Here is a 19,144-nt window from a genome sequence, read left to right as displayed (position 1 = left end):
TATCTGTAATTATTATACAACAAAAATAGACATGTAGGAAGTAAGCATCCTGGTCCTTGTGCAGAACTATTTAACATAAAACCATCAATACTTTTAAACAAAAGACAACTATTTTTTATTTATTGCTTTCTTAAATGTTGAATCTACAGATTTTCAGGGAAGATTTTAAGATACTTGACAATATCATAAAGAGTACTTTTAAACCTACTTTCTCTCAAAAACCAAGAGACTTTGTGAATTCAGATGTTTTTCTTAAAATAAACAAAAACTCTTACACTATACTTTTATTACTCAATATATTCTTATAGCATGAAAAACAAGACTGCTTATATCAAAAGCATACTATAAAAAAGGGTGCAATATTTCCACATTTGCACAGTTGTTTTATAGGAAACAAAGAGGAAGAGGTAACAAGTGGTAGCAAAATAATTTTAAGAACCAATAGCTGAAGCAAAATTCCACTGTGTTGAAAGTCATGTTGGATTTTTTAAAAGATTTTATTTATTTTTAGAGAGGGGGAAGGGAGGGAGAAAGAGAGGAAGAGAAACATCGATAGGTCGCCTCTAGCACGCCCTCATCTGGGGATCCAGCCACAACCCAGGCATGTGCCCTGACTGGGAATCAGACTGGCAGCCTTTAGGTTCAAAGGCCAGCGTTCAATCCACTGAGCCACACCAGCCAGGGCTCATGTTGAATTTTCATGTAAGAAATTAGTCAGTCACTTTGCTTAAACTAAAGCAATCCTAGCTAGGCCTTACACGAATCACTGCCACATTTAATATGGCTAGAAAGGGCAATATTTGAAACTCATCTTTAAAATACTATACAGAGTAGATTCTCAAGTAAGTTACCTCTAAAGAATATATATTTTAGAGATTATATGTAAGGAAAACAAATGTTACTATAATAATAGCCTTAGTTAAAACTTCATAGTTCAAGAACTAGTAGTGATCAATTATTACTGATTACAAGTTAAGTAGTAAGAGAAGCAGTCAATACCAGAACTTCAGAAACATATATACTATTAGATTTCTTGAGCCTTTATATAAAATAGAAAAAAAAATACCATGTATTCAACAGAAGCTTCCATAAGTAGTCATTTACTTACCTTTTCTAATGTTTCAATGCGCTGTTTTAAAAGTCTATTTTCTGTGCGTAACCTCTGGAGAAAAAAATAAAAAACAAACATACAAACAACAACAAATAAAGGTTTGTTTGCAAACATTCTTGAGAATAATGATACCTAAATTGTAACCGTTAAAAATGTACCACCTTTTATAAATAAGAAGGGAGTCTAAGGAATGATTCTATTATTGTTTGTCAAATTCTTAATGCTCAGAGCAAGAAATACATACCTAAGAAATGATCACATGTATTATTCCAGCTGTGAGTGAATTTTAAATATATGCTACAGTACACTCAGAAATAACCCCTTTCTTCTCTGTACCTATCTTAATGGCTCTCAATATTCCCATTAGATAGAAAAGCGTACAATTCATTTAAGTCCCACAAAGCCTATCTACATAAACTGTATGTTTAAATGTCTATCAAATAAATAAGAAATTTGAAAAATGCATGCTCATAGGACAAATATCAAATTGTCAGTTTTGAATTAGACCAGTCTTCACTCATAATGCATTACATCTGCCAAGTTGCAAAATTCCTTACATTCTGCAAATACAAAGAATGAGTTGTTTTCATTGAATAAATTGTTTCTCATGTGTTGTGAGAAAGTCTATTAGTGGCATTTTTCTTTCTCATCACAAAAGCTCCTATTAGTGGCATTTTTCTCACAGTTCAAAAATAAAACCAAATTTTAAAAAAATCTTCATCTTATTTTTCGATGCCTGGCTCCTAAAACCCTGTCAAATTGCTGCCATCAAGTATTAAATCTAAAACACTCAACATTTTAAAAATCTTTTATGCATATGTCACCAATATAATTTCATACTGGCCTCCTATATAAATTACTCCTTCATTTTAGTATCTGCTGAATGTTACTCCTCTGTTTTGTCATCATTTATTTCAAAACTCCCCTTACCTTTTTGTACCCATCTCCTCCACAATTCTCAATGCAGCCTTCTTTCAACCCTACTTTTCCTCTAAGTTCCTGCTAAAAATGCCTTCCTCTTTGATAGAAGAATTGATAAAATTCTTCTATCAATTCAATGTAATATTTTGCCAGTAAATACTAAAATATAACAAAGTTTCAAACCAAGAAAATAAAAGACTGTGAATTACTGTATCTTATTGGATACAATAAGTGGAACACAAATTAAAATAAATAAATCTTAAGAGTTACTACAAAGTACTATGCAAATTAAATTTTCTTGTTCTATTCACTAAAATATATTTAGATTATCTGAAATGTGTGATCTCAGACTGCAAAATAGCATGGCGGTCTACACAAGTAAGCGATAATTAAATTTTGTTATAGTCTATAAATCCAAAGCAACAAATGTAATTCTCAAAATGTTCTCAATATATTACATCAAAATAAACTTGTAACTTTTTGTTTACCCTAAAACATTTAGAAAGTTAAGTTCAACCAGACAATTGAGTCTATAAAATTAATGTTACAACAGAAATAATGTTAAAACAATAAAATTTTTAAAATTCACCTGGATTTCCTTCCCATTCCCTTTTAGTCATCTAAAATTCTGCTACAAATAACAATCTAAATTGACTTTTCCTCAAACATCCACCCCAATGTCTTAATACCATTTTTTAAATAAAACACCAATTCCTCATTTGTGTGATATCCACTTCATCATGAACTGATAACTATAATAGACTTTATCAGTTTAAGTCAAGACTATTTCAGGATTACCTATTAAATTGCAAATGTTTGGGGGTTTTTTTGGACTAGTATCATGGTATTTCAGTAATTATGCCGCTTTGTAATACCTTTAATATCCCGTAAAGCTAATTTCCCCTACTGTTATATTTATCCTCCCCAAGTTTTACCTATTAGTGCACTAAATTAGTAAAGAGACTAGACAGGTTTTGAAGTTAGGCAGATATAGTTTCAAATCCTCATTCTTCAATTAACATCTGTGCATGTCATTCAATGCCTTAGATCTCCATTTCCTCATTTAGAAAATTAGAGCAGTAACACCTACAATGATACCAGAAGAATTACGGGAGATATAGCACAGTGCTTAATGTATACCAAACACTTGATTAGTGATAAGCATTGCTCATATTTTTAAAGTTAGGCATGAATATTAATTTTATTACTTTTGTCTATTTTACAATTATTCTTTAGATTTTTAAAATTTCTCTGGAATATTGCAAGGACTTGAATTTGACTGGGTTTGTTAATGTGTATTTTGTGGGAAAATTCATGTGTTTATATAAGATAAAGTTGTTTTTGTCTTTACCTTTTATTCATCTTTTAAAAAATGCCTATATGCAAAGTTTTGCTTCCTATTTTTCATTTTGGTTATTCCTAGATATGCTTTTATTTTTACTTTCAATGAAACATCTTCAAAGATATTTTTGGAATATTTATTGTCTTTATACATAGGAAAGGTAATGACTAAAATGTATCACTTGCGTGATTTCTCACAAATTTTTGAGCATCCTTGTTTTTAATCACAGTTTTTGGAACTAATTAAAAGACTATTTTCTAAACTTTAAAGTGAAAACCACAAAGAGAAATACGAATAGGCATGTACGACTAAAAAAAGAAAAGACTTTTGACTAGCAAATTAGAAAAGAAAAATTGAGACTAAAAACGAGAGCAAGAATGAAATACCTAATGTTAGCAAAGTATGTGAAAGAGAAACTCAATGCTAAGAAGGATATACTCTGGGAATATTCTTTAGGAAATTCACTTAGTACATACCAAACATCTTAAAAATACGAATGTCCCACAGTTCAAAAGTTCTACTTGTTACAACTGGCTATAGAAATTGAAGGTGCCGAAAAATTGCATATACAAGATGCTAAGTATAAGCACATTTTTAGTAATGAAAAAAGTGAGAAACAAACATCCCAAAATAGGAAAATTTTGTTTTCAAACAACCTACTCTTCAATCACCATCTCCTATTCTTTTCGAATTACTTATTTTATGACATAACCCAAGTTCAACAATTCTCATACGGACAATCTAGTGATCTTACCAGCTTTTCAATGTTCCTCACTCCCTCTCTTCTCTCTTTACAAAGCTCAATTCCCAATCATATACTTTCCCTTGCTTTTATCCCCCCACCCCACCTCCTTCTTAGTAGTTAGTATACTTTCATGATGAAACCACGACTCTGGGTCAACATACTGACAACTCTGTGTCTGCATCTATACTGGTAAATATGGCTAAAGAAAAATATAACCATGATGCTTATTTAAATTAGCCAATCACTCAGTTCATTTGGCCTCTTAATGCACCTTAGCAATACGTATGCACTTACTTAGTCCATTCCTTCTCCCCCTCTCTTAGATCACTATTTTATACCTACTCCTCTTTCTTGGAACCAGCAATTCTCTCACCCACTATCAGATGACAATCTTGCTTAGTATTTATTTCACTGAAAACATTAAAGCAGTCAGAAGAGAACTTCACAAGTTCTCTTCACAAGATCCCATAACCACATCCTACATTTTACCTGCGTTTTTGCCCAGAGTCCAGCACAAAAAAAATGCCCTTTTTATTAGAAAATCTTTTATTACAAAATCATAAGCATGTGATTTTGTAACATAACAATATCACACTCAAGCAAACCATATGACATTTTAGATGAAATGTTCAAATTACAAATATAAATTATTATACCCATATTATTACCCTATCAACCACACTCAAGCAGGCAGTACTTCTGCTGGACCCTGTATTTTACTTTTTCTCCTGTCATTACAGATTAACTATCTATGTTATTAGACCAAGACTCTCACCCATGCACTAAGTGCTATACCCTCCTGACTCCAGCAATTATCCCGTTGTTCATACATTATCAATTTTTTCCTACTTATCACCATAATAATATGCTTATTAAAAAACACATGTGTTGCCCTGGCCGGATGGCTCAGTTAGTTGGAGTGTCTTCCCATATACCCAAAAGGTTGAAGGTTCAATTCCCAGTCAGGGTACATCCTAGGTTGCAGCTTCAATCCCCTGTGGGGGCATATATAGGAAGTAACCAATCTATGTTTCTCTCTTAAATCTATGTCTGTCTGTCTGTCTGTCTTTCTCTCGAATCAATAAACATATCCTTGGGTAAGGGTTAAAAAAAAACAGCCCTGGCCAGTGTGGCTCAATTGGTTGGGAGTCATCCTGCAGACTGAAAGGTTGTAGGTTCTATTCCCCATCAGGGCATATGCCTAGTCACGGTTCAGTCCCTAGTCGGGGTGTGTGCAGGAGGCAACTGATTGATGTTTCTCTCCCTCTATTTCTCCCTCCCTTCCCTTCTCCCTAAAAACCAATCAATCAATCAATCAATCAATACCAAAAACCAAAAAACATCCATGCGTTTATTTACATCTTTAAAAAAAGAAAACAAAAAATTTGACCTACTAGCTTCTACTCTTTCCCTTGGCTTCTAGGACACTATACCTCCCTGTTGTTCTGCTTTGCTGCTTTATCTTTATCTCCCTAACTTTTAAATGTTGGCTTACTCTAAGGCTCAATTCTCAAACTCTCTTCTCCATTTTATCTGCTGAAGAATTTCTGGCCTTACAGGGGGTATAAGTAAAAGTTTAAGGTACATATAGGAATTTATATGCCCTTTAAATTGAAAATCTACCTATTTCTCTGAAGAGTAGTGAAAAACTGTAACCTTTGCTTAGTGATTAATGAGATTCCCCAGGTAATCTCATCCACAATCCTGGCTTTGTATCATCACTGTGTCAATAACTGCCAGATTTATATTTACAATTGAGCCTCCTTCTTTTAACTCAAACTCCAAATATTCAGCAGCTACCCAAACATCTCCTAGGCATTATATGCTTAAAAAATATGCAAAATTAGGTGCTGGCATTCCTCCCTAAACCAGATTCTCCTGTATTTGTCACCATCTCAGGTAATGGAAATTCCATTTTTCTAATTGCTCAGAACAAAATGCTTAATCAGGGAGGTGACCAACAGATACAATTCTTAAAATAAAAAGGTCACCAACTCAAAGGTCTTAGAATTTTAATTAGATTAAAAACAGTGGAAACTTTAAACACATTGTATAATATCAAAGGCTGATTCTTTTTACTGCTGTATCAAAACATCAAATAATTTGATGATCATGCTATGTGCTTGTATAAAGAACAGTAAAAGACTCTGTTCCTGAAGGTTTTTGAGGAGAACCAAGGCAAGAAAGTATTAGTTAACAAAACTCATTCCCTCATAAAAAGGACCTTGATGGGAAGGAAAAACAGTGAGTAAGAAAGTAGCATATCCCATTTTAGACAAAGGCTCAAAAAACACATGCTAATTAATTTTAAGTAAGGCAATCATTTGATCATAATTGATCCCATAAACAAGGTGGTCATCTGAGTATGACTGAGATTGAGTTGTGAGGCCCAAGTAAAAACCCAGACAGATCCAAAATTAAAGTGAGAAAAAGTACAGTAGCACAAAAATTGTGTGGCTTTGTCTTTTGTTTGTGGCCAGGTAGGGAAGGAAACAGGAGGAGTCAAAAAACAGAGAGATGGATATGGTACAAGAGTAAAAAAGAACTATGGGCAAACCAGATACTATAAAAGAAACAGACTACCTTTGAGGTCAGCATACTTTATTTACCTGATATGTTTCACTAATATTTTTAACTTTCTTTTTTCTCCATAAATAACTATGCCATCTGTTTTTTGCCTAACACACATGGAGCTGGCAAGCAAAAATATTTTGTAAGTTAACTGAACTAAAACTTCTCCCCACCAAAACATTTTTTTAAAAAAAAGTTGCAAATATAGGCTAAAATCTGCTAAAGACCTTTTCAAAAAAGCTTTCTGTTATTACTACATTCATGTTACTTAATTTTATTTTTAAAAAAACTCTTCAAAAGCAAGAATTATTCATAGACCTGAGGTTTTTTGTTTTTTGGGTTTTTTTCCAATAATATCGCGTGGTGAAATGAAAAGGATGGCTTCCCCATCCTCAGATTCTTGATTTGCAGTTCCGAATATTCCTGGTATGCGATAACCCATACTCTCTCCCCACTCATCAGGATGACGTACTTTTTATTGTCAGTAGGCTGAAGTAGAGGGTATGATTTATGACCCCCTTACTCATGGTACCTAAAAGAAAAGCAAATGGTAGAGCAGCAGTTGGGTGACAGAATTTAAAAAAGGAGGAAAAATATCCACAGGGGTCTTTATCTTTCCTTCCTTCCTTCCTTTTTCTTTTCTTTCTTTCCTTTCTCTCTCTCTGAAAACGTAGAAGTATTTATTTCCAATGATGGAAATGGAGGACAAAATGAAAATTAAACATCTAGAGAAGGAGACAGAGTTAATGACAGGTCACACAGAAAAATGGGAGATGAGACAGACACACACACACAGTTAAAAAAAAGTAGAGTCCTTCAAAAAAATATTGTTTTGTTTCTTTTTTGAGGGGAATAGATTAACAAATGAGAAATTGGATCAGCCAGTCCCTGAGTTCCTTCACTAACTCATGGTCCTAGCTCATCATCCCCGTCCTAAAATATCAGCATAAAAGTCAATAAAACTTTCCTTAACTCCCAACTCAAACGATGCCAAAGATCCTCAACTCAAGAATTTCTGGCCTTACAGGGAGGAACAAATAAGAATTTTAAGGTATAGGAATTTGAAGGTCCTTTATTGAAAATCTGTTTCTCTGGAGAGTAGTTCAAAAGTATAACCCTTGCTTAGTGATGAAATAATTGAATTAGCCAAAGCTTCCTGCATCTCTAAAGCAGCCATAATTAGTTCTACTGCAATCATTTGCTCTATTTGGTCTACCTTAGACTATACTGCGTTAGTCTCAGCATGCTATACATTATCTTTTCCACAACGTTTAAAAATATGCTTAAGTGGAATAATTATCTTCCCCACAGAAGTATTTTCTCCTGATGATCCACCAACATATCCAGAAAAAGAGAAGAGCTGCTCTCTTTTATATTAGCATGAAAACCACTCTGGTCACATTTCTGGTTTTTAAAATATCTATTTTTACCTATAATTAGTGGGAGGGCAAGTAAATTTATCCTTAAATAAGTACAAACATCATTGCTAAATGTGCTACAAATAGGTAACAAATATACCAATATAACCTAATATCAATTGCCAAATAACTGGCTTCAATCAATTTATATTCAGCACTTTTAAGTGCTGCGATGCTTACTTTAATTTCAACTTGCTCTTCCATCTCTTTAGTTTTTATTGTAGTGTATTCCTTTTCAAGCCTAAGAAGAAAAAAAGAATAAAGGTGTATTTTCATTCAAAAGTAGTTATAAAATTATAAAACTTAAAACTATATGTTAACACAAAATACAATTTCACTGTTATCCCAACTTATAACTTGAGATATTTGATATAAGAAAAATCATTCAAAAGTTACATGAATTATTACCAAAAATTACTTTACAAATAACAAAAGTAAACTTTAGAACAGAGATTTTGAAATCTAATGACACACATAAATTACTCAAATTCTGTGATACACCAAAATATATATTTTTTGCTGATCTGACAAAAATCGGTATAATTTTGATTGACTTACAAAAGAATAACAGTAGTAATTACCTACACGTTTTGCTCCAATGTGCTCCAATTTGCTCTGATTTTTTTTTAAATCAGGTGCCTATACTTATATATAAGGATTCCTACCACCAAAACTTAACCTGTTAGACACCACCTTATTATGCAACATGACCAATAAGATGCACCTCTATTATATGACCTATATATTTACGGTTCAAGACCAAGCGTTCACGCAACATGGCTATCAGTGTGTTGGCAGCTGCCATGTTTTCATCTGATAATCTAAGAGAAAAGAAGTCAGTACCCCTGACTAAACAGTCAGGTATTATATATTTTACAAATTCTTGTGTCAGGCCCTGGCTGGTATGGCTCAGTGGATTGAGTGCTGGCCTATGAACCAAAGGGTGGCAGGTTCAATTCCCAGTCAGGGCACATGCCTGGGTTATGGGCCATGTCCCCAATATGGGGCATGTGAGAGGCAACCACACATCGATGTTTCTCTCCCTCTCTTTGTCCTTCCCTTCCCCTCTCTCTAAAAATAAATAAAACTTAAAAAACATTCTTGTAGCACCCTTGCCAGTGTGGCTCAATGGATTAAGCACCTGCCTGCAAACGGAAAGGTTGCCAGTTTAATTCTCTGTCAGGACACGTGCTTGGGTTGAACAACTAGAAAACTAAAGTGTATGGAAGTTCAACGACCAAGGAGTTTAAGAAACATTCATCAGATGGGCAGATGGGAAGGAGAAGATAACATAGCAAGGCAGACCAGGCAGTCCCACATTTTCGTGCAGAGAAACTGAGAACAACTGGGGAGCAAGACAGACCATGCAACCCAGGGTTCCACCATGGGAAAAGAAAGTCTCAAAACCTTTGATTGTAAAAACCTGTGGGGGTGGTAGTAGGAGAAACTCCCAGCCTCACAGGAGAGTTCCTTGGAGAGACTCACAGAGTCCTAGAACTTACACAAAACCACCCACCTGGGAATCAGCACCAGAAAAGCCAAATTTGCTTGTGGGTAGCGGAGGAAGTGAAGGAAGGCAGGGCAAGAGCCAAGCAAGTGGCACTGTTCCCTCTCTGACCCCTCCCCCACATACAGTGTCACAATGCAGCAAAGTGGGTGGGCCTGCCCTGGCCAATACCTAAGGTTCCACCCCTTACAATGTAACATGTGCGTGGAGACAAAGAAATATGGCCCAAATGAAAGAACAGATTGAAACTCCAAAAATAGAAGTAAACGATGAAGAGATAGCCAACCTATCAGATGCAGAGTTCAAAACACTGGTGATCAGGATGCTCACAGAAATGGTTGAGTATGGTCTCAAAATGGAGGAAAAGGTGAAGGCTATGCAAAGTGAAATGAAGACAAATGTACAGGGAACCAACAGTGAAGGGAAGGAAACCGGGACTCAAATCAATGATTTAGAGAAGGAACAAATAAACATTCAACCAGAACAGAATGAAGAAACAAGAATTCAAAAAAATGAGGAGAGGCTTAGGAACCTGTGGGACAACTTTAAACATTCCAACATCGAAATCATAGGGGTGGCAGAAGGAGAAGAGGAAGAGCAAAAAATTGAAGTTATTTGAAAAAATAATGAAGAAGAACTTTCCCAATTTGGCCAAGGAAATAGACTTCCAGGAAGTCCAGGAAGCTCAGAGTCCCAAGAAACTGGACTCAAAGGAAGCATATACCATATGACTTCTCAAAAGAAACCTTGCAGGCAAGAAGGGGCTAGAAAGAAGTATTCAAAGTCATGAAAGGCAAGGAAAGATTACTCTACGTCCAAGATTGCTCTATTCAGCAAAGCTATCATTTAGAATGAAAGGGCAGATAAAGTGCTTCCCAGAAAAGGTCAAGTCCAAGGAGTTCATCATCACCAAGCCCTTATTATATGAAATGTTAAAGAGACTTATCTAAGAAAAAGATGATAAAAACTATGCACAGTTAAATGACAACAAACTCACAACTATCAACAACTGGACCTAAAACAAAAACAAAAACAAACTAAGCAAACAACTAGAACACTAACAGAACCACGGAAATGGAAATCACATAAAGGGTTATCAGCGGGGAGAGGGAGAGGGGAGAATGGAGGAAAGTTACAGGGAATAAGAAGCATAAATGGTAGGTACAAAATAGACAGGGGGAGGTTTAGAATAGTATAGGAAATGGAGAAGCCAAAGAACTTATATATATGACCCATGGGCATGAACTAAGGTGGGGGAATGCTGATGGGAGGTCAGGTACAGGGCATAGAGGAAACAGGGGAGGAGGAAAAGGGAGAACTGTAATAGCATAATCAGTAAGATATACTTTAACAAATAAATAAATAAATCGCTGCTTTAGAAAGTAAAATATATAAGGTACCAAACAGAGAACTAAGTTTACAGATTTTATTCAGCCCTAAACTGACAAAAGAACTACCCATACTATCCCCCTCAAATTAAAATACATCTGTAGGGTTCAAAAAAAAAAAAAAAAGAAAAGAAAAAGCTTAACAACAGAGATACATTCTGAGAAATGCACTGACACATTAGGCAATTCCACTGTTGTGCAAAAGCTCAGGAGCCATGCAGGCTGTCTCTGGAGCACGTCCATTCCTTTGCTGGGATGGACGAAATTTTTTTTCAAAGGTTTTTATTTATTTGTTTATTTTTAGAGAGGAGAAGGGAGGGGAAAAGAGGGAGAGAAACATCAATGTGTGGTTGCCTCTCACACACCCCCAACCTGGGATCTGGCCAGCAACCCAGGCATGTGCCCTACACTGGGAATCAAACCTGCAACTCTGGTTCTCAAGCTGGCACTTAATCCACTGAGCCACATCAGCCAGGGCTAGGACATGAACTTCTAAATTTCTTTCTCCTAAACACTAAGGGGCCAAATGAGACTTGCAACCAGGGGAACAGCAGGTAGCAGCAGCTCATCCTGGGCTTATCCCTTGAACCTGTCTCCAAGGCCCCTCTTTTCTCTAACTTCCCAGTGAACTAAAAGCAGCCCTATCTTGGCTCACTTCTCTCACTTCTTTCCTACAACATTTCTAGGGAGCCAAAGCAGAGCACTGCCTCAGCTCTCTCCCCTTACTTTTGCTACCCTAAGTTCTTCCTCAGTTTCACTGTACCCAGCTTTAATAAACGTACTCTCAGAAAAAAAAAAACACACGACAAACTTACAGCCATGAAGGACAAACACAAGATTAAGTCAAGCATAGGAGAAAATGATGCAATCAAGAGAAGCAGTAAACAAAAGATGCACGAGGCTGCTGCAGAGGTGTATGAGGCATGACATGGCATGCTGTTTTATGGCAAGCTTTTAAAAAAAAAATTAGTAGTAAGCATACATTCTGAAATAATAATTAAAAGAATAAAGCAAATATATGAACCAGTAACAGTCATTTATTATCATTATCAATTATTACGTATTGTACATAATTGTATGTGCTATACTTTTATAAGACTGGCAGCACAGTAGGTTTATTTACACAAACACATAGATGATACGCTGCACTATGAAATTTCCCTGGCTACATCAACGTGACTAGAATTTTTCAGTCCCATCATAATCTCATGGGACCACCTTCATATATTCTGTCCATTGTTGACCAAAAAACATCATTATGTGACACGTAACTGTACTAAAATTTACAAACATTTATAATGGGGCTAAAGAGACAGCTAGTCCTCACAGAATTCCAATTAATAAACATAGAGGAAATAAGGCAAGTATAAAAAGCCCCATCTGGGTAGCTCGGTTGGTTAGAGCATCATCCCAATACACCAAGGTTGTGGGTTTGGGGAAATACAAGAAGCAACCAATTAATGTATAAATAAATGAAACAAGAAATCAATGTTTCTCTCTCTCATCAGTAAATAAATACTTAAATAAAAACACCATTAGAACTTCACAATAGTAACTGCCAAGGGCAAGAAAAATCAATGGATTCTACAATTAGTGAATAAAAGTTTAAGCATAGTCTCAAAGTATCTCTTCCCAAATATTTAGCAATTGCAAAGGGAAAAATAGTAAGTTTATGGTACAGAATCCTAGCAGACAACATCTGGCCAAGTGACCAAGGCTAACATCACCAGTAATCACATAACATAGGATGCACTGAAAACAGCTCCTCGCTTCAGCAGTATCCTTCCCCAGGAACGCAGATGCTCAATGTAATCAAAAGAAATCATCAAACACACCCAAATTTAAAGACATTCTACACAATAACTAATCATCTTGTTTCAGAAGTATCAAGGTCACAAAAGCCCAGAAAAGACTGAAGCACTGTCACTGACTGCAGGGAAATAAGAAATGACAAATACATCGCGCTGCATGTGGGAGAGGGGACCGAGAAGGAGCAATGCTGCTTGCTCAGCTCTCGGCTGGCTTTTGGGGACAACTGTAATAGCATAATCAATAAAATATATGAAAAAAAAGAAATGACACACAAATGAGATATACTATTTCTGCAACTCTAAGCATAAAATTATCTTTTAAAAATTTATAGGACATACAGGATGTATGTCCTCCCTTCCCCTCTCTAAAAATAAGTAACATCTTTATAAATAAGTAACCAAATCTTTAAAAAACAAAACAATATTTTACTTTCTAATTTGGATGCCTTTACTTCTTTTCCTTGCCTAACTGACCTGGCTAGAACTTCCAGTACTATTTTGAACAGAAGTGGTAAAATGGAGCATCTTTGCCTTGTTCCTGATCTTAGAGGAAAAACTCTGTCTTTTACCATTCAGTGTGATATTAGCTGTGTTTTGTTCATATATGAATTTTATTAGGTTGAGATAGCTGCATCATAATCCTAGTTTGTTTAGTGTCTTTTTTTATGATGAAAGGGTACTGAATTTTGCAGCACAAATATTTGTGCTGCATCAGTCAAGATGATATGGTTTTTTTTCTCCCCTACAAAGTTAATGCAGTGTATTGCACTGACCAATTTTCATATGTTGAACTATCCTTGCATTCCAGAAATGGAGTAAATCCTATTTGGTTGTGGTGTATAAGCCTTTTAACATGCTGCTGAATTTGGTTTGCTAGTATTTTGTTGAGTATTTTTGCATCAGTGTTCAGAGGGTATATTGATCTTTTAGTTTTCCTGTACTGTCTTTACCTAGCTTTGGTACCTAGGTCATGCTGGCCAGTCTCATAGAATAAGTTAGGAAGTATTCTCTCCTCTTCCACTCTTTGTAATACTTTGAGAACTCATAGTAGTTCTTCTTTAAATGTTTGGTAGAATTCACCAGTGAAGCTCATAAACTGACTTGCTTTTGCAACTAATTTTAACACAATCCTCGACACACATTCTAATATACTTTCTGAAGTAGGAAGATCTATAGGAGTATGTCCTATGTGTTAATGTAATTTCATGTTGCAGCAGCAAAGTTACTGAGAACTGTCAGCATATAGTACCACAATCATTTTAAACCATTTTGTAACTATAGAAACTAGTGTAAGGAATGCTAACTATTACTCCATGCAAAGATTTGTTTAAGTAAGTAATATACAATAAATAGAAATGTAAGTTCATAATTTATATTTCATGCCTTTCTTCCTGGCTGTGCTAATCTTGAATTAACTCAGTGGTCCCCAACCTTTTTGGCACCAAGGACCAGTTTCGTGAAAGAAAATGTTTCTATGGATCAGGGGTCAGGGGGAGGTGGGGTAGAAGACAGGAGGTGGAACTCAGGCAGCAATTCCAGCGGTGTCCATGGACAGGGGCGGGGAGGTTGGGAACCTCTTATTAAGTGACGCTCTGGGGTCAAATGAGAGGAAAAGAATGTCAGTGAATTGGATGACACCATAAAAGTGGTTTTTAAAATGATAGCATACTCACACATATATACTTACTGGGTTTCTAATTCTAACCCATGTGAAATGAGAAGAGGGAATTTTTTATTTGTTTCAAATTATAAGAGAAAGTTTATTTAGAAAGTTCGGAGGCAGTAAAGTGAGGCAGCTGGGCTCTGTAGGCTCAGGAAACAAGTTACAGAAGTAAAAGAAGGGCCCTTGGAGCTCAGGGGAGGGAAAGCAAAGGTATCACCTGGGGGATAGAAGAGGACATAGGAAAGGAGAGGACATGCTACCAGGAGGGAGCACAAGGGGCAGCATGCATGGGAAACGGGGCAGGGGGTGGTTCACAGTGATCCACGATGGCCCTGGGCACTGCTATTAAGAGCAGTATAAAATTCCAACATTAAATTTGTTTCTGTAAAACCACTACTACCATATAAAACTCTACAGTTGTGTAAACTGAGGAGGAACACTACACTTATCAGCAGAATGTTTTGCCAGTTCTATTTAATTTCTTAGATGCTTCAGTAAATCCCTATAACTGAAAACCAAGGAATAAAATACTTACTTTTTCATTTTTTTTGAGTTATACTTGACTTGGTAAGCTGCCTGGATTAACTTGTCTGGACCTCCATCAAACTGATGGGGGATGACCTTCTGAAAGTGCTAAGAAACAATAAGAGAAAAACATAAGAGCTACGTAATACCTTTGCTATTAATTATTACTAATTAATAGCAAAATCTGATGGCATTCAAGAAATCAGAACTGACTTACCTGCAACATCCCTTCCATGTCCAGTTGCATCAGTTCTGCCTGATTCATTTGAAGAAGTGCTAATCCCACTCGAAACACTATTTCTAAGCCCTGAAGAAACAAAGTAGAAAGCCAAATTTGTCTTACTCTTCCATCAACAAAAACTAATTATTCAAAAACGTAATAAGGTAAACATTTAGGGATCTAAACTAGAGCTTAGCAAACACTTTCTGTAGACTTGAACAGTAAATATTTCAGGTTTTGTGGGCCGCTAGGTCACCATCACAAATACTCAACTCTGACGTCATGGCCCAAAAGCAGAGACAACACATCAACAGATGGGTATGGCTTTGTTTCAAGAAACATTTATTTACAAAAACAAGTGGAAGGACAGATTTGGCATACATATACCAGTACATAAATCATAGTTTGCTGGCTCCACACTAAACCAATTTAGCTAGATAATACAAGATGTAATTAATAACAATTAATATTGGGTTTGATTAAGATGTAATCAATAACAATGATACTTTCAAGTGCTACCTACCACTGATCACCTATCCCTGCCTTCCTATGTTCCCATCCAAAATACAGAAGACAAAGGATCACTACTACACGCCAGTGACAATTAAATGGACTACCTAGAATGTGTTCCTAGAATAGAAGAAACTTAATTCAATTCATTACTTTTGTCTTTGGATACCAGATGCACTTGCAGCATATTAACTGTAGGGCAAATTTTCTCTCTCACTGATTCTCACTAAATCAATCAGGAGGTGATACCAAGGTTTGGGCGTAGACTCCAGATTTTGACTGCCTAGATCTGAATCCTGATTACTATACTGACTTATGTGTTTGTCCATAGCCAAGCTAGGTACTTAATATTTCTCTAAGTTTTGGCTTCATCATCTATCAATTGGGGAAATGAGCAGCACCTGACAGGGTTGTTACAGGTTTAAATGAGATCATCCATATAAACAGTTTAGCATGGGATACATGGATCTCCTTTATTGTTCTCCTCACAGCCTGGCTATAATTAACTCAATGATTCCTTGTTCAGTCTGCCCATTAGCTTACCTCAGACATAAAGATATCAAATATTCTTGTTGCAATTGGTAGTGGAAAAGTCGTAAGAAAGATAGTCAGAAACCAGGATGATGCATACATTGAGGTGTGAAAACTCTGAGACTGAAAATGTATAAAGAGCTCTGGAAGATGTTCCTAAAGAGAAGAAAAAAATTAGTCAAAACACAGTAAAATTGATTATTTTAAACCAGATCATTATATGTACATTAGATTAGCCTATACCCAACAAAAGGTAAGATCAGGCATGATATGGAAAAGTTAAGATACAGAAAATGACATGACTGGGACAGTGGTGGTTACTACCTGTGAAGGGAAGGGAAAAGAATGTGCAGTTAGGGCTTTGGCTGTATCTATAACGTCTAATTTATTAACTGTAATGGCCATTAGTAGTGGAAACACAGGGACAGCCATTAGGCATCTGCAGTTCCTGAGACTGGGTAATAAATAAACCTCCGGGAACAGTTGGGTTCAAAAAAAAAAGAAAAATTCTAGCCAAATAAGGTAACAACAGGAAAACCCACCAATAGAGACCTTTTTTCCACTCTCTTCTTAAGCCTCCTTCTCTCCACTTCTAAACTCCGGAAGGAAGCCCGCCCTGGAAAAACTTTTGCCAATAAATACCATCATACTTAAGTTTCTGGATTTGATTTCTCTGAATGCTTAACAAAAAAAATTAAAGCAAATAAGTAAAATTTTTATATTTGTATAACCTTGTTGGTGGGTAGATGTGTACTTGCTATTTTCTACAAACTATAATATTTCAAACTTTTTTAAAAAAGGAAAGAAATGTTATTTTGAAACACTTTTAGGGGCTATCTACCATGGTCACCTTATCTTCTTGCCTTTCACCCAAAATAGAGATGCTTCAGCCACTCTAGCAATTCAAAATATAAATCACACATTAACTGAAAATAAACCCCAAGAGCATTTAAGGCGGATAAAAATAAGCTTACTATTTTAAAAAAAAAAGAACTTAAGGATCATCTCAAGACCTCCTTTGTCTTTACAATTTAAGAACATTTTGCATATCCCTTCCTCCCACCATACATAGAAAAGATAGGGAATTTAAAAAATTCCTGTGGGTAAGGCTGCCAAAGAAGAGGAGTCTCATAAAAACGGCTCTCATGCCAGCGCAATTACTGACCTGTATTCTTAAATTCTGCTTATCTAATTGACATTTAAGTAAATGAGGATATTTATGCTATTATTTTATTATTGTTTAATTACTTCATTGTTGTTCAATTACAGTTGTCTGCATTTTCTCCCCACCACTCTTCCCCACGCGAGCCAATCCCACCTCCCGCCCTTGCTTTCACCCTCCCCCTTGGTTTTGTCCATGTGTCCTTTACAGTTGTTCCTAAAAACCCTTCTCCCCACTGTCCCCTCCCCCATCCCCTCTGGCTATTGTTAGATTGTTCTTAATTTCAATGTCTCTGGTTTTATTTTGTTTGCTTTTTTTCTTTTGTTGATTAGGTTCCAGTTAAAGGTGAGACCACATGGTATTTGTCTTTCACTGCCTGGCTTATTTCGCTTAGCATAATGCTCTCCAGTTCCATTCATGCTGTCGAAAGGGTAGGAAGGAGCTCCTTCTTTCTCTGTGCTGCATAGAATTCCATTGTGTAAATGTAGCATAGTTTTTTGATCCACTCATTTGCCGACGAACACTTAAGTTGCTTTGAATACTTGGCTATTGTAAATTGTGCTGCTATGAACACTGGGGTGCATAGGTTCTTTTGGATTGGTGTTTCAGGGTTCTTATGGTATAATCCCAGCAGTGGAATTGCAGGGTCAAAAGGTGGTTTCATTTTTAGTTTCCTGAGGAAATTCCATACTGTTTTCCACAGTAGCTGCACCAGTCTGCATCCCCACCAACAGTGCACTAGGGCTCCCTTTTTTCTGAACCCTCAAACTTATTTGTTTATGATGGCCATTCTCACCAGTGTGAGGTGGTATTCATTGTGGTTTTAATTTTCATATCTCTGAAGGGTAGTGATGCTGAGCATCTTTTCATATGTCTCTCGGCCCTCTGTATGTCCTCCTTGGAAAAGTGTCTGTTCAAGTCTTTTGCCCACTTTTTAATTGGGTTTTTTTATTCCTGGAGTGGAGTCGTGAGTTCTTTATATATTTTTGAGATCAAACCATTGTCCGAGGTCATGCTATTATTTTAAAGGACAATATAGTAAACTTATTTTTATATGTAAAATACAAAAATTAAATCCAGAAAAGTAAGATATTTCAAAAGTATTTTTCACTTAATTTTGATTCCTCTTCTCTTCACCCTCACGCAGTCACTAGATTGAGTCTTAAACTTGCAGCATAAAAGAATGGAAACATTATTTTTTTTAAAAGATTGCCGGCCCTGACTAGTATGGCTCAGTGGATTAAGTGCCAGCCTGTGCATTGACAGGTCACTGGTTCAATTCCCAGCAAGGGTACATGCCTGGGTTGCGGGCCAGATCCCCAGTTGGGGGGCATGAGAGAGGCAACCATACATTAATGTTTCTGTCCTTCCTTTCCCCTCTCTCTAAAAGTAAATAAACAAAATCTTAAAAAAAAAAAGATGAGCAGTAGTGCCCTGGCTGGTGTGATTCAGTTGGTTGGAGTGTCCTTCTGTAAACCAAAAGGTCGCAGGTTTCATTCCTAGTCAGGGCACAGGCCTAAGTTGTGGATTCGGCTCCCAGTCAGGGTGCTTGAAGAGCCAACCAATCGCTATTTCTCTCTCACATCAATGTTTCTCTCCCTCCTTTCCCCTCTCTCTAAAATTAAACATGTCCTCTGGTAAGAATAAAAAAAATTACCAGCTAGCAAAACTAAAACATAAGATAAAGAGGGGAAGGCAGAGGAAAGAGACAGAGGAGGC

At 36.2% G+C, this 19,144-nt stretch overlaps 1 protein-coding gene across 8 annotated transcripts in view; it reads right to left on the bottom strand.

Moving 5' to 3' along the window:
• Positions 1-19,144, bottom strand: part of EVI5 (ecotropic viral integration site 5) — a 231,629-nt gene that overhangs the window by 116,010 nt on the left and 96,475 nt on the right. For all 8 annotated transcript variants that reach the window (XM_037162019.2, XM_053668269.1, XM_037162021.2 and 5 more), the window contains 5 exons: positions 16,276-16,419; positions 15,220-15,309; positions 15,013-15,110; positions 8,289-8,349; positions 1,109-1,162 (listed from right to left, as the gene is read on the bottom strand). In XM_037162019.2, coding sequence (XP_037017914.2) covers positions 1,109-1,162; positions 8,289-8,349; positions 15,013-15,110; positions 15,220-15,309; positions 16,276-16,419 — 447 coding nt within the window. The remainder of the gene's footprint in view (positions 1-1,108; positions 1,163-8,288; positions 8,350-15,012; positions 15,111-15,219; positions 15,310-16,275; positions 16,420-19,144) is intronic.

The sequence above is a fragment of the Artibeus jamaicensis genome, unplaced genomic scaffold (assembly GCF_021234435.1).
Source record: "Artibeus jamaicensis isolate MK-2021 breed Jamaican fruit bat unplaced genomic scaffold, CSHL_Jam_final contig_482, whole genome shotgun sequence".
Classification (NCBI taxonomy): Eukaryota; Metazoa; Chordata; class Mammalia; order Chiroptera; family Phyllostomidae; genus Artibeus; species Artibeus jamaicensis.
Note: the sequence above shows the minus strand (reverse complement) of the source record. Positions and strands in the feature narration are given on the sequence as shown.